Genomic DNA, 13483 nt, shown 5'->3' on the forward strand with positions numbered 1-13483 from the left:
TCATGCCTCCCCAGGGTCACATACTTGGGGCGTGGCGGGTCCCCACCTGTCTGCCTGCTCAGGTCCCCTCTGCCCTGCAGGCCTTAAAGAAAGACGAGAGTGTGCCCTGGACCGGGATGCTGGCCATCGTGCGCTCCTACGTCACCCACAAGACAGGTGGGACTCGGGCAGCGCACCTCCTCCCTCTCTCCCCCTCCTCCAGGCCCATCGGAGGCTGTTCTGGCCGGAACTCTGGGAAGCGGGCCCTGGGATGGGGCCTGGGTGCGGGCAGTAACCGTGGGGGGATGGCATCCCCGTCCCCATGCGTCCAGCCAGGGCCACGGGCTCCTGCGGGAGGGTGTGGCCTGTAGGCGCCGACCTCGGCTTCCCACTGCTGACCTGCCCCCTGGGCGCGGCCCGGCCCTCTCTCCAGTCAAAGAAGAGGAGAAGCAGAAGCTGCTGCAGAGAGGCAGCGAGCTGCAGAGCGGGCGCCAGCAGCTGGAGGAGCGGGACCGGCGCCTGGCCTCGGCCGTGAAGGTGCGCGGGGCTCGGGGGGGTGGGGTGGGGCTGCCCTAGAACCACAAGATGTAGATCCAGAGCATCGCTGTCTGGTTCCCGAGGGCCCAGAAGAAGAGAGGCCCGCCAGCACCTCGCAGCGAGTCAGAGGGGACTCATTCGACAGACAGTTATCAGGCAACTCCCTCCGATTCTGCTCCTTCTCAGCTCTGTGACTGAGCAAGCCCTGGCTGTCCCTGAGCCAGTGTCCTGTTGTGCAAAGTGGACATAGTGATCCCCCCTCTGTAGGGCGGTGACAGGACGATGGTGATAGATGTGATGGTGATGGTGGTGATGATGATGGAGGTAGTGATGGTGATGGTGGTGATGGAGATGATGGTGATGATGGTGTTGGAGATGATGGTAATGGTGATGGTGGTGATGATGATGGTGGTGATAGAGATGATGGTGATGATGGTGATGATTGTGGTGATAGAGATGGTGGTGATGATGGTGATGATTGTGGTGATAGAGATGGTGGTGATGATGGTAGTGATGATGATGGTGGTGATGGTGATGGTGGTGGTGATGGTGATGAAAATGATGGTGATGATGGTGATGGTGGTGATAGTGATGTTGATGGTAGTGATGATGGTGCTGGTGCTGGTGATGATTGTGGTGATGGTGGTGGTGGAGATGATGGTAATAATGGTGCTGGTGATGGTGATGTTGATGGTGGGTGGTGATGGTGATGGTGATGATTGTGGTGATGGTGGTGGTGGAGATGATGGTAATAATGGTGCTGGTGATGGTGATGTTGATGGTGGTGATGATGATAAAAACAGTGCCACGCCCTGGTAAGCTCTTTAAGTGTAGTATGAAGATACTCTGATTATTCCTACCTTAGAGTTTCGGGCACAGTCTCAGGGATTTTAAGCTATTGGCCTATGCAGCAAATAGCTCTGAGTGGAGGTCTCAGTCCTTTGCTTTATGATACACATAAGGCTAGAAAAAGGCCAGAATACAGCCTGCAAGAGACAGTGCAGGGAGCTGGCTGGCGTCTGAAGGTTGTGCAGCTGCGCAGCTGGGCCGGGCTGGCTCCGAGCTCCTTCCAGGAAAGGAGAGCAGGTGCGGTGGGCTAGGCAGCGTGGCAGCATGGCAGCGTGAGCAGAAGGTTCCCACGCCCCCACACAAACACACTCTTTGTAACCCTAAGTTTAAAACAAACTTCTGTGTGTCTGGCTGCTGTTTAATTCCGTTTTTCGCTGCTGCCTGCTTTCTGTGAGGCTCTCTGCCTGGTTTCTCTCAGGCCTCTGCAGTGGGAGGGAGAGGCTTTGGGAGAGGGGGGTGTGAAGGGGTGCTGCCCAGGATGCCTGCACAGTTGAATTCTGAGACCCTTCTCTCTGCCCCCCACCCCAACAGAAACGCCTGGAGCTCAAGATGAGCCTGCTGGCCCGGCAGAGGGGCACCCAGTCATCCTTGGACCGCCTGCGGGCCCTCCTGAGACTGATGCAGGGCGAGCAGGTGCTCCAGGTCACCATGACGACCACCAGCCCCGCCCCGCTGCTGGCCGGGCCCTGGACCAAGCCCTCAGCAGCAGCCATGCACGCTGCCCTCCAGCACCCCCAGGGACACAACTGACCCCGAGGGCCCCGTCTTCACACCCACGGACAGTCACTGGGACCCTGCCCACAAGACCGGGGGTTCTGTCAGCCTTAACTCATGAACAATGTGAATTTCAGACAAAAACACAACCAGACAGAACAAGACAGGAAGGAAGGGCAGTGGAGCGAGTGTGAGTCCTCGTTCTCCAGCCGGGGGCGGGGTGGAGTCCCCCCACGTTCACATTCAGGGGGGGGCGCACCATCGGCCTGCTGAGGTGGGACTGCCCAGGCCTCTGGCTCCAGCACGGCTGTCCCCACACCTCCCTCGTGCAGAAGTGTGAGGGGGCCAGGGCGCCCCCCGCTGAGAGCCAGCGTGCCCCCTCCCCCAGGACCGGTGTCCGGTGGGGAGGGCCGGGAACCAGCCGTAGCTGAGTAGTGCGGTAGTGGGACGAAGTGGGTGGTGAATCTAGTAGGACGCCAGGCCCCGCCCTCATGGGGCCAGGCCCAGGGCGGGGTGCTCCGTGCCTTCCAGACCCCAGGCCCATCTGTCAGTGTTAGCAGCCATTTGACGTGAAACTGCGTTCCAGGGGGTGCTGCTGTGTCCCCTGCCAGGGCCACTGCCCCCGGCCCGGCGCCCCGAGTCCCTGTGCGCCCTCGCCTGCGCCGCCCTCTCGTTTCTCTCCCGCGGTTTCTGGGCGCGGGAGCCATTGCGCGTTTCCCATTTGGGGCTGGATCATTCCACGTCCGCGGAAGCCTTTTATTTCCTCCTTCCAAGAGCCGACGAAGTATTCCACTCCTGGCTTCTTGCCAGAACGGACACGATGCCAAAAAGTAACTGCGTTTTTGTGTGGCGTTTTTATTGGGAGATGTTTAATGTGAAGGGGTTCCCCGGAGTCTTCCTCTGCTCTCAGCGGCCTCCTCTGCTGTCCGACCAGAGACACCCGAGGGTGGGCGGGGAGGGGCGCGGCCTCGGGAGGTGCGTCCTGGGGCGCAGAGGGTGTGCTGGCCTCTCAAAGGGCTCCTGCGTCCCCCGTGGGCTGTGCCCGCTCGTCACCTCCACCAGCTCCCCCAGTCCCCAGGGACCTAGCACAGCACACAGATAAGCGCCCGGAGCCGCAGGGCTCCCAGCCCCAGCATATCACACGGTGCCAAATTGCATTGAACACGTGCGTGCGTGCGTGTGCGCACACGGCCCCAGACCCGCACGCACGCACGCGCGCAGGCCCACGGCGCAGGGAGGCCGGTCCGGCTGCAGGCTGCCGCGGCCCCTGCTGTCACTGCCACGACCCGGGAGAAACTGTGCTGTACGATACAGATCTATTTTAATACACTCAACACTGGGTTGAACAAGATTTTTATATTCTTTTATTGATGAGCAAAGCGAACTGTGAGACACCGTCTTCTATATCGGTCACTGTCGACGCCCATGATGCATTCCCGCGTGGCTTGCCACGTGAAGGTCTTCAGGTTCTCTCTCGGTTCCTTCCCTTCGTGGGTGGATCGGATCAAACTTTAAAAAACGTGATGGGAGGATGGGAAAGGTTGGACCCGGAGGGGTAGCTGCTGACGTGTCTTGAGACTTAGTGTTTTGGACCAAGGAGCCCGTCCAGTGGGTAGTGAGGGTAGAGACCAGTGTTCGTCGTAACTTTGCCCGTGTAGTTGTCTGTACGACGCATTAAACTCGATGGATGATCGCAGAGCCCTGTGGTTTGTGTTTGCAGCCGTCAGCAGAGGCCCTGGGAGCACGTGGGGCGGGAGGTGGGCATTGGGGAGGCCGAAACCCAGGGAGGGTGGGAGGAGGGGGCTCACGGGCGCCCTCTACAGGCTGACCCCCTCCCCAGGAGGGGGCAGGTGCATCTATTAGGGCCAGAATTGATGTTGCCAGTAACAACCAGCAGGCCAGGGGCCGTGGGGAGGCGCTGGCCACACTGTGGATCGTCATCACCCGCTTTGGCTGCTTCCTGGGCAGCGGGGCACACAAGGTCCCACAGCCAGAGAGCAGCCAAACTGGGGAGCCAGACCCCCTGCACCTGGGCTCCCTGCTCAGCCAGGCTTGGAGAGGACCCGACCCCTGTGCCTTCAGCTGTGGCCAGAGCAGGGGATCCAATGCAAAGTGACTGCCCGCTGGAGGCCCCGGGGTCTGAGGGATACACGGGGGAGGAGGAGGCACAGGGCTGCACAGCCCACCCAGCAGGGGCCTGCTACAAGCCTTGGTGGGCCCAGGGTCACACAGGGTGACGGCTCTGGCTTCTCCTGCCTGAATGTTGGGCGGCGGAGGCCCCGGGTCCGTGCCTCGGCCTGCCCTCTGAGCGCCTCGGCCGGCCTCCCCCACACTCTGGCGTTCTGCCTGAGCTCCCGCCTCCGGCCTGGTCCTCTGCTGCGGACTCCACTGCTTTCATCTTGGGACAGAGCTGCCGGCCGTGGGGCTGCCTCTGCCCTGGCTCAGGGGTCCCCTGGGAGCCCCTGCTAGCCCCCCTGGCCTGGCAAAGCGGGGTGACGAGTGCAGTTGCGGTTGAGAGTGAAGACTGCCGTGTTCCTGCGGTGTGGTGCGCGAGCCCGATGGCGCCTCGTCCCCATCCTCCAGCCCCGGTTCCAGCACAGCCCGCTCACTCCCACCCCGAGGGCAGGGGCCTGGGCGCTGGGCCATCCCCAGCCCCTGACCAGGACGGGGACTCTCTCCAAAGACCCACCCTCACTGCCCCCTCCTCCGCCCTGGGGCAGCTCTGCCGTTAAAGGGACCCAGAGTGTACGGACATCTGCCTCCTGCAGCTTCGCCCGCCCAGCCGCCCCCGGGGGTCCTGTGCCCGCGTGCGGACAGCCCTGGGGTGGGGCAGCCGCCCCCCAGCACCTCTCCCAGCCCCATCGGACCCAGGCCGCAGAGAGCAGGGCCGGTCCTAGCTCCCTGGCCCTTGGGGATGGAAGCCCCCGGGGGTGGAGGGTGCAGGCTGTTGGACGGTCACCCTCTCTGTGGCCTCTGCTCACAGGACCGTGGTGATGGGGACTCCACTTCCCAGAAGGCTGTGCTGCTGGGACACTGTCGTCGTGTGTGTGTGTGTGTGTGTGTGTGTGGCCATGACTAGGCCCCACAGACCGCACGGCTCAAGCAACAGACATGTGTTCTCCTGGAGGCGGGAGGTTGCAGTCCAGGTGCCCGCAGGGCTGGCTTCTGAGGCCGGGGACAGACTGGGGCAGGCCCCCCGTCCACCCCTGGGGGTCTTGGGTGTCCTTCGCCTAGACAGCCGATTCTCCCCTGGCTTCTCACCCATGTCCCTCCGTGCGTTTGCTGGTAATCTCCGGCGTGCCCTGTGATCCCTAGCGTGCCCTGCGACCTCCGGCGTGCCCTGCGACCTCCGGCGTGCCCTGCGACCTCCGGCGTGCCCTGCGACCTCCGGCGTGCCCTGTGATCCCTAGTGTGCCCTGCGATCTCCGGCGTGCCCTGGCCTGGACGCACCACCACCTCCGCCTCCCTCTGCACAGTGTGCTTCCCGGTGCCTGTCCTTTCCCTAAGGACGCGGCATAAGGGAGAAGGGCCCCCCACGTGGCCGCCCTTAAACTTAGTCATCCTACTTCCAAGTAAGGCCCGGTCACCATCAGAGGGCAGGGCTCCGACAGGAACACGGCGCCCACTTCCTCTGGCGGAGAAATGCTGGGCAAACGGTGCTTCGATGCCGCGGGGGGTGACGGGGCCTCACCACGCCGACGCCACGAGCCCACTTATCCTGTCAGAGGGGGACCATTGTCACAGCGGCCACCGGAGAGCGTCGTGCCCCCCCCTCACTCCCGGCGTCAGAACATTTGAGGCGCGTATTTCACGATCGTGTTGCCCGTGGACCTTCCTGCATGATCCACGAGGCCTGATGTAATGCCGTTAATCCCGGGGCTCACAGTGGTGAGCGCATGAGGGAGCGTCATTTTTATTTCAGACTTTTTCCTGCAACAGGACCCCGAGGCCGCTTCCGGGGTGCTGGGCTGGGTGAGTACAAGACGCCCTGGGGGGGGCAGGCTCCGAGGCCCGCGGCGCCTCCAGGGGGCTTTCCTCGGGCTCAGACTGACACCCTCTTCGGGACCCCCCTCAGGCCTGGCCTGGGCTCCCTGGCCGGTTGGTCAGAGCTGCCAGGGTGCGTTTGACAAAAAGAATAAAGAGCCCTGGCCGGTGTGGCTCAGTGGATGGAGCGTCGGCCGGCGGACCGAAGGGTCCTGGGTTCGATTCCCGGTCAAGGGCACGTACCTCGGTGTCAGGCTCCTCCCCGGCCCGGGCCCTGGTGAGGGCACGTGCGGGAGGCGGCCCTCGATGTGCTCCTCTCTCACCGACGTTTCTCCAGCAGCTGCAACAGGGCCCATGTCCTTGCAACGGGCTGGCCAGGACCCTGGGGCCAGAACAGGCCGCCCGCTTTACCACCCCAATTCTCCACAGCCCCCCGCTCCCTTTGCCAAATAACTCTGCAGGGCCCTCCCACTGCGATCCCGGCCGTGGCCATGACACTGACGTGGGCCAACGGCGTGCGAGCACGTGACAGCAGCCAGAGCGAGGAGGCGCTTGCCCCTCCGCCTCCGTGTGGACCGCGCCCGTGCAGCCGCTAACGCTCCCTCCGGACCAGCGCCGCCCAGCTGGCCCACAGCGGGCTTCAGGGGGCTGCTTTGTTACCCAGCGTTACAGCAGCCGCCGCTGCCAGATACAAGGCCTCACCCACCAAATGCCCACCTCAGCTAGGCCCCCGGAGTTAGGGTTCCGACAGACCTATCACCGCGTCCCCGCCCACGGCTCAGGAACGCGGGCCCGCGCCGAGGGACCAGGACCCGGCATTGCCACTGGGAGGTATTTAATGGTGAGTTTACCAAGCACACGCGTGCCCAGACGGGCAGACGTCAACGGGACACTTCCAGCACTGGCGGCGTCTCCCGGCGGCTGCCGGGGGCCGGGGGCCTGGTGGGCGCGGCGAGGCCTCTGGCGAAGGGGCCGCCCGGCTCCCCTGCCCCGGCCGGGCCGGTGCCCGGCTCCCCGCGGGCGTCCTGGGCGCTGAAGACCTTCCCGTGGTACTCGATCAGCAGCTCGGTGAACAGGTTCAGGGGCACCAGGGCGCCCAGCGAGGCCGCCCCCTGGGATGGCCAGATCAAATTGAGGCCGAAGACGCAGGCCAGGTTGGAGCTGTTCATCTTGTTGAAGATGCTCTCCCGGGACACCTGCCGGGGGGGGGGGGGGGGGGGGCGTGGGTCCCGTGCAGTGAACAGCACCGGGCTGGGACCCAGGGCTGTGACCTTGCGCTTCCACCTCCCTGCTCCGGGCCTCAGTTTCCCCATCTGTAAGCAGAAGGGCTCGGCCTTGATGCCGAGGGACCCTCCGGCTCTGACCTTCTACAGTCTCCCCTGGGACCCCTCAGCCTCCCCCCGACTCCTCTTCTACCCCAGAGGTGGGGCCTCTGGCACAGCGGGCATGGCAGGGACCCTGGCTTCGCCCAGCCAGGCGGCCTGGGACACAGCCCCTCCCTCAGGCTCCCTCCCCCACGCCCCCCTCCGGTCAGGAGACGACGTGGGAGCAGAGGTCCCAAGAAGGAAGGCCAAGGGCGATGACCGGGGGCAGCAGTGCAGGAGAGGCAGGGCGGGCATGGCGGCCCTGGCCCAGCGCGCAGGGCTGCTCAGTGGAGTCACTGCCCCCAGGCCTTGGATGAAGTCCTCTGGAGCCAGGGGGTGGCGTTCCAAGGCCGAGGGGGGGCGACCCCAGACCCGGTCTGCGGCGCGGACACGGAGGGCCAGGCCTTGCCGGCAGCCCTGCGCGGCTCACCTCGTGCAGGAAGCCCATGAGGTAGTCGAGGACCGCGTAGTTGTGGTCCGGCAGGCCCTGCAGGATCTGGCGGCAGCGGGTCACCCGCAGGCTGCTCTCCACACCTGCCACGGCACGGGGTCCTCCTGAGTCCCCCGAGGGGAGGCTCAGGTGTAGGGACAGTGCCCCGCTGATGGCCTGGAGCTCCTACTCCCGGCCGAGCGGCTGTTCTCAGCAAACCCTCTCCTCCAGCTCCGTCCCTTGAGCGCCTGGCTACTGCCTCCCAGAAAACCACTCACTTGACACATGGGAAGTCAGGCCGGGTGTGGGCAAACTGCAGCCCGAGGGCCTGGGGGCCCAATGGCAGACTTTTATCAATAAAGCTTTATTGGCACAGCCACACCCGTTCATTTACATGCTATGTCTAGGGCTGCTTTGCCCCCCAAAGCCCGAGATGTTTACCATCTGGCCCTTTACAGAAAAGGCGGCTGACCCTGCTTGAGGCCAACGTAACCTGCCCAGGATTCTCAGTGATCAGGACCCACACCCACGGGGCGGGATGGAGCTGTCCCAGGCTCTGAGACCCCGTTCCCTCTTAACTGCATCCCACTGAGCTCTGTAAGCTTCAGCTCAAAACTCCCCATCAGCAAGCATTCCCCAGACTCCTGCTGCAGAAGCGAACACACACACGCACACACACACGCACACACACACTCACAAACACGTACACATGTACACCCTCACACAGGCACGCACATGCATACACACATTCTCCCACACACTGCCTTACACACACACACACACACACTCCCTTACACACACACACTCATAGATACTCACATGCACTTGCACACACACACACACACACACACACACTCATGCAAACACACTCACACTCCCTTACATGCTTTCTCTCTCTCTCTCTCTCACACACACACTTGCACTCGCACACCCCAGTCCTCGGCCTGCTGACCCTCCGCCATGCCCTGGGCAGGGTTACCACCAACACTGCGCTGTACTGGGAGGAGGCAGGAAACAGCTGCGGCTGCAGGACACCCCCCCTACCCCCCCCCCCCCCCCCCCCCGTGATCGCTCTCTTCTCTCCTGGAAACCAGCCATTGTGGACGATTTACATGGACCAGAGCGCCTGTGACACGAGCATTTCCATGGGACCAGCGAGCCGGAGCTCACCCTGTGCTGGACCTCAGCTCTCCAGCCGCACCCCGTCATTCTAGGGACGATGGCCCCGGGGCGGGGGGGGGGGGTGTCCCGGAGCAGGCCCACCTCCAGCTCGCACTGCGGCCCTTTGGAGAGAGCCCACCCAGGCCAGCAGCACGGACCCGCCCGCGGACTGTCACAAGCCACGGGCATGGAGCACCTACTGTGTGCCCGGAACCATGCCGGGCTCGCCGTGCCACCCGCCGCTCAGCCAGCTGCACCGGGCAAGCCCCGCCCCATGGACACGGGGGCCCGGCTGAGGCTGCAGGGGCCCAGGGGGGCAGCTCCGCTCCTGGCCCTCAGCTGGCCCCCGGGGCGGTACCTACTGGTGATGCCGAGGACCTGCTCGTAGGCCGTGAAGGTCAGCAGCGGCTGGGGCAGCTCCCGCAGGAAGGTCTTCAGGATGGCGGCGGGGATGTGGACGTCCCCGTAGTCATCGAAGTTCACGGGCTTCCCTGGACACGGGGCGTCACGTCTGAGCCCTGACTCTGGGCTGGGGATCCCTGCGTCCAGCCGGGCTCTGATGCCAAGTGGCTCTAAACCTCCGAGGGCGAGAGCCTGACGCTGGGGCGACATGTCTGGGGGACGGCTCTGTCCTCTGGAAATGGGGGTGCTGTCACCCCCTCCTCTGCTTCTGCAGGGCGCCTGGCCGAGGCTGGGGCGTTATCGAGGTCTCTGCTGTGTGGCCTGGTCCGCCTGGGATGGGGCTGCTGTGTGGTCGGGGCCCGGGCTCTCACCGTCCCCAGTGCCCGGCACAGGGCTGAGCAGGGCCGGCCCGAAGCGCCCAACTCCGGCCCCGTCGCTTACTGAACGAACGCGTGACCGTGGAAATGACGGGGTGCGCGGAGCAGAGGGGACCTCCCCGTAAGCGAGCTCACCGCTCCCCCAATGTCGTGCGGCAGCTGAGGGAGCCTCCGCAGACCCGTCCCTGCCCGCAAACCAACCGGGCGCGGGGAGCAACCCCCAGGCCGGACGGCGTCGGGTGGCCGTCTGCGGGAGGCCGGCCAAGGTCTCCCCGGGCAGCGGCCCCGGCCCGGGCTGTCTGGGGGCGGGGGACAGCTCCGTGGCCGTGGGTGTCGGGGCTGAGGCCCTGGAGGGCGGGAGGCCCAGGCCGAGGGGTCCCGGAAGCCGCCTCACCTTGGTTGTAGAGCCGCTGGATCTCGCGGACGGTCTGGACGCTGGCCGACCTCCGGAACAGGCCCTCGGTGCGGAGCCCTGCGTGCGGGACAGCCTCCTGCACCCCAGGTCCCGCTCACCGGGCCCGACTCCCTGCCCGGCGCCGCCGCCTGCGGCTGCCGGGGCCCCCAACCAGACTGGTTCTCCCCACCATCCACTCCCGCCTCCATTCCTTCCTCCCAACTCCAGGTTTGCCATGTCCCCACCGAGTCCCCGCCCGCGTGCCCAGGAAGGAGACCAGGAAGGCCGGGCACGAAGGTCAGACGGGCCGGGCCGGTGCGGCTCGGCCTGAAGCACGGCCCAGCCCAGCCTCTGAGCTCGGCGGCCGCGCTGCAGGGTGAGGCCTCGGGCCCTGCCTCCGGGGCTGCCGAAGGGACACGGGAACACGCGTGGCATGTGCCGGGCGCCCGGGCCTCCGCGTGCTGCTTCCCTTTCTTCCCACGAGTGTCCAGTGCGGAGCGGGCCAGCACCCAGCCACTCGCTGCACGTGACTTAAATTCACGTTTAATTAAAATTAAATAAAACATAAGACTCCGGTCGCCCAACACATGAGCCACATATTAAGGACTCTATTGCCCAGGTGGGTGGTGACTCCCACTTAGGATCACATGGATGAGACCCCCATGCCCTCCCCGCCGCCCCCCACAGCCAAGCTGCCTCCATTCTGAAGTTGAGTGAGAGGTTCAACATGGATGCCCAACTCTGACCAGCGCCTGTGGGCGCCCTCCCCGGTCCTCGTCAGCCAGGAGAGCTTCCCACGCATCGTTACCACGGACCCAGCCGGTCTGGCCACGGCCGCCCTCGCCCTCGCCCTGTCCCCCTCCCCCACTGCTACTCGAACCCCTCTCTCCAGCCGGCCCCAAGGTCCTCGCGACCGCTATTCCCTCCGGCCGGGGGGGTGGGGGGTGGGCTGAGTGACTGTAAGAGGCAGAACTCTCAGACGCCCCCTGATTCCTGCACCCAAGTCCTCAAACACGAACCACAGTGCTGCCGTGCCGGGACTGCAGCTGGAACTGAGGTCCAAGGCCGCTGACCTTGAAAGGGAGACTACCTGGGGTGGGCCTGGCCTCATCAGGCGGGCTTTTAAAAGGGACCAGGTTCCTCCCGGCAAAAGGAATGTGGGGCCCGGGGGCAGGGATGCAACGCGTGGCAAGGTCTCCACCGGGGGAGGGGCCCCCCAGCAAGGGAAGGGACGGGAAGAGGCCCGTGGCGGGCAGCCAGCAAGGAGGCGGGCATCTCGGGAGAACCATCGCAAAGAGCCGCATCCGGCTGCGATCTGAATGCGTGTGGAGGCGGACGCTTCCCCAGAGCCCAGCGGAAGGCAGCAGGGTCCACACCTGGGATTTAGCTTTGTGAGACCCCGAGCAAGGACTGGCCCCGTGTGCCTGGACGTCTGACCTACAGACACTGTGAGATAAAAGAATACCTTCAAGCCCTGGCTGGTGTGGCTCAGTGGATAGAGCGTGGGCCCGCGGACTGAAGGGTCCCGAGTTCGATTCTGGTCAAGGGCACATGCCCGGGTTGTGGGCTCGACCTCCAGTGGGGGGCGTGCAGGAGGCAGCCGGTCAGTGGTTCTCTCTCATCATTGATGTTTCTCTCTCCCTCTCCCTCTCCCTCTCCCCTCCTCTCTGAAATCAATCTATCTAATAATAGAGTAGTATGCAAATCATCACTCCGCTACACTCACAAGCCACGCCCACCAGCCACGCCCCAGCCACGCCCACCATTCAATCTGAGTGAGTATGCAGTTAAACTGAAAACATGGCGGCAGCCCCGCCCCCCAGCCTCTCCAGGTCTCTGGGAGTTGGAGAAGTCAGGCGCCAGCGCCTGAGGCTGGCTGCAGCCACAGAGACCAAGAAGCCGCCTGCCCCATGATCCCAGGCTGCAGCCAGCCTCAGAAGCCTCAGGTCCGCCTGCCCAACGTCCTGGGGAGACGGAGAAACTGGGCTCCAGCGCCTGAGACTGGCTGCAGCCACGGAGACCAAGCAGCCACCTGCCCCGTGATCCCAGGCCTCAGCCAGCCTCAGAAGCCTTAGGTCCGCCTGCCTCACATCCACCTGCCCCACGTCCTGGGAAGACGGAGAAACCAGGCCCTGCGCCTGAGGCTGGGTGCGGCCGGGAGACCAAGAAGCCACCTGCCCCATGATCCCAGGCTGCAGCCAGCCTCAGAAGCCTCAGGTCCGCCTGCCCAACGTCCTGGGGAGACGGAGAAACTGGGCTCCAGTACCTGAGGCTGGCTGCAGCCACGGAGACCAAGAAGCTGCCTGCCCCGTGATCTCAGGCCTCAGCCAGCTGGAGAAGCGGTTCACCCCACGTCCTGGGGGAGACAAGAAACCAGGTGCCAGTGCCTGAGGCTGGCTGCAGCCCGGGAGATGAAGAAGCCGCCTGCCCTGTGATCCCAGGCTGCAGCCAGCAGCAGAAACCTCAGGTCCGCCTGCCCCACCTCCTGGGGGAGACTGAGAAACCTGGCCTCAGCGCCTGAGGCTGGCTGCGACCTGGGAGACGAAGAAGCCGCCTACCCCGTGATCCCAAGCCGCAGCCAGCTGGAGAAGCCGCCCTCCCCACGTCCTGGGGGAGACAAGAAACCGGGTGCCAGTACCTGAGGGTGGATGCGATCTGGGAGATGAAGAAGCCACTTGCCCTATGATCCCAGGCTACAGCCAGCTGGAGAAGCTGCCCACCCCATGTCCACCCGCCCCACGTCCTGGGAGAGATGGAGAAACCGGGCACCAGTACCTGAGGCTGGCTGCAGCCCGGGATATGGAGAAGCCGCCCACCCTGCGGTCCTGGGCACCAGTACCTGTGGCTGGCTGCAGCCCGGGATATGGAGAAGCCGCCCACCCTGCGGTCCTGGGCACCAGTACCTGTGGCTGGCTGTGGCCTGGGAGACAGAGAAGCCACCCACCCTGCGGTCCTGGGCACCAGCACCTGCGGCTGGCTGTGGCCTGGGAGACAGAGAAGCCGCTCACCCTGTGGTCCAGGTGCCAGCACCTGCAGCTGGCTACAGCATCGTAGATGGAGAATCCGCCCACCCTGCAGTCCCAGGCACCAGCACCTGTGGCTGGCTGTGGCCTGGGAGACAAAGAAGCCGCCCACCCTGCAGTCCTGGGCGCCAGCACTTGCAGCTGCAGCACAGGCGAAGCCCCCTGTCCACCATCCCCTAAGGCTGCAGCCAGCCTGGGCGCCTATGGCTGACCAGAGGGAGAGAAGCCCAGATCCTGGGTGCCTGTGGTCAGCTGGAGGAGGGAATCCT

General features: G+C 64.6%; 2 protein-coding genes across 4 annotated transcripts in view; one reads left to right on the forward strand and one right to left on the reverse strand.

Moving 5' to 3' along the window:
• PHF21B (PHD finger protein 21B) overlaps window positions 1-2115 on the forward strand; it is a gene marked incomplete at both ends in the record, with an annotated part of 45793 nt that extends 43678 nt beyond the window's left edge. For both annotated transcript variants that reach the window (XM_079775251.1, XM_079775252.1), the window contains 3 exons: window positions 81-156; window positions 413-516; window positions 1897-2115. In XM_079775251.1, the coding sequence (XP_079631377.1) occupies window positions 81-156; window positions 413-516; window positions 1897-2115 (399 nt within the window). The remainder of the gene's footprint in view (window positions 1-80; window positions 157-412; window positions 517-1896) is intronic.
• Window positions 2116-6352: 4237 nt separating this feature from the next.
• The window catches only part of LOC307102313 (rho GTPase-activating protein 8-like), a 33663-nt gene continuing 26532 nt past the window's right edge, over window positions 6353-13483 (reverse strand). Inside the window, exons 10-14 of one of the 2 annotated variants that reach the window (XM_079775825.1) lie at window positions 10192-10269; window positions 9381-9509; window positions 7858-7961; window positions 6915-7259; window positions 6353-6445 (exon numbers count right to left, since the gene is read on the reverse strand). In XM_079775825.1, the coding sequence (XP_079631951.1) occupies window positions 6945-7259; window positions 7858-7961; window positions 9381-9509; window positions 10192-10269 (626 nt within the window). In that variant the 3' untranslated portion in view covers window positions 6353-6445; window positions 6915-6944. Of the gene's footprint in view, window positions 6446-6499; window positions 7260-7857; window positions 7962-9380; window positions 9510-10191; window positions 10270-13483 lie in introns of those variants that run through there. The other variant, XM_079775824.1, reaches the window with a different exon arrangement.

This window comes from Cnephaeus nilssonii (assembly GCF_951640355.1).
Source record: "Cnephaeus nilssonii genome assembly, chromosome: 6".
Classification (NCBI taxonomy): domain Eukaryota; kingdom Metazoa; phylum Chordata; class Mammalia; order Chiroptera; family Vespertilionidae; genus Cnephaeus; species Cnephaeus nilssonii.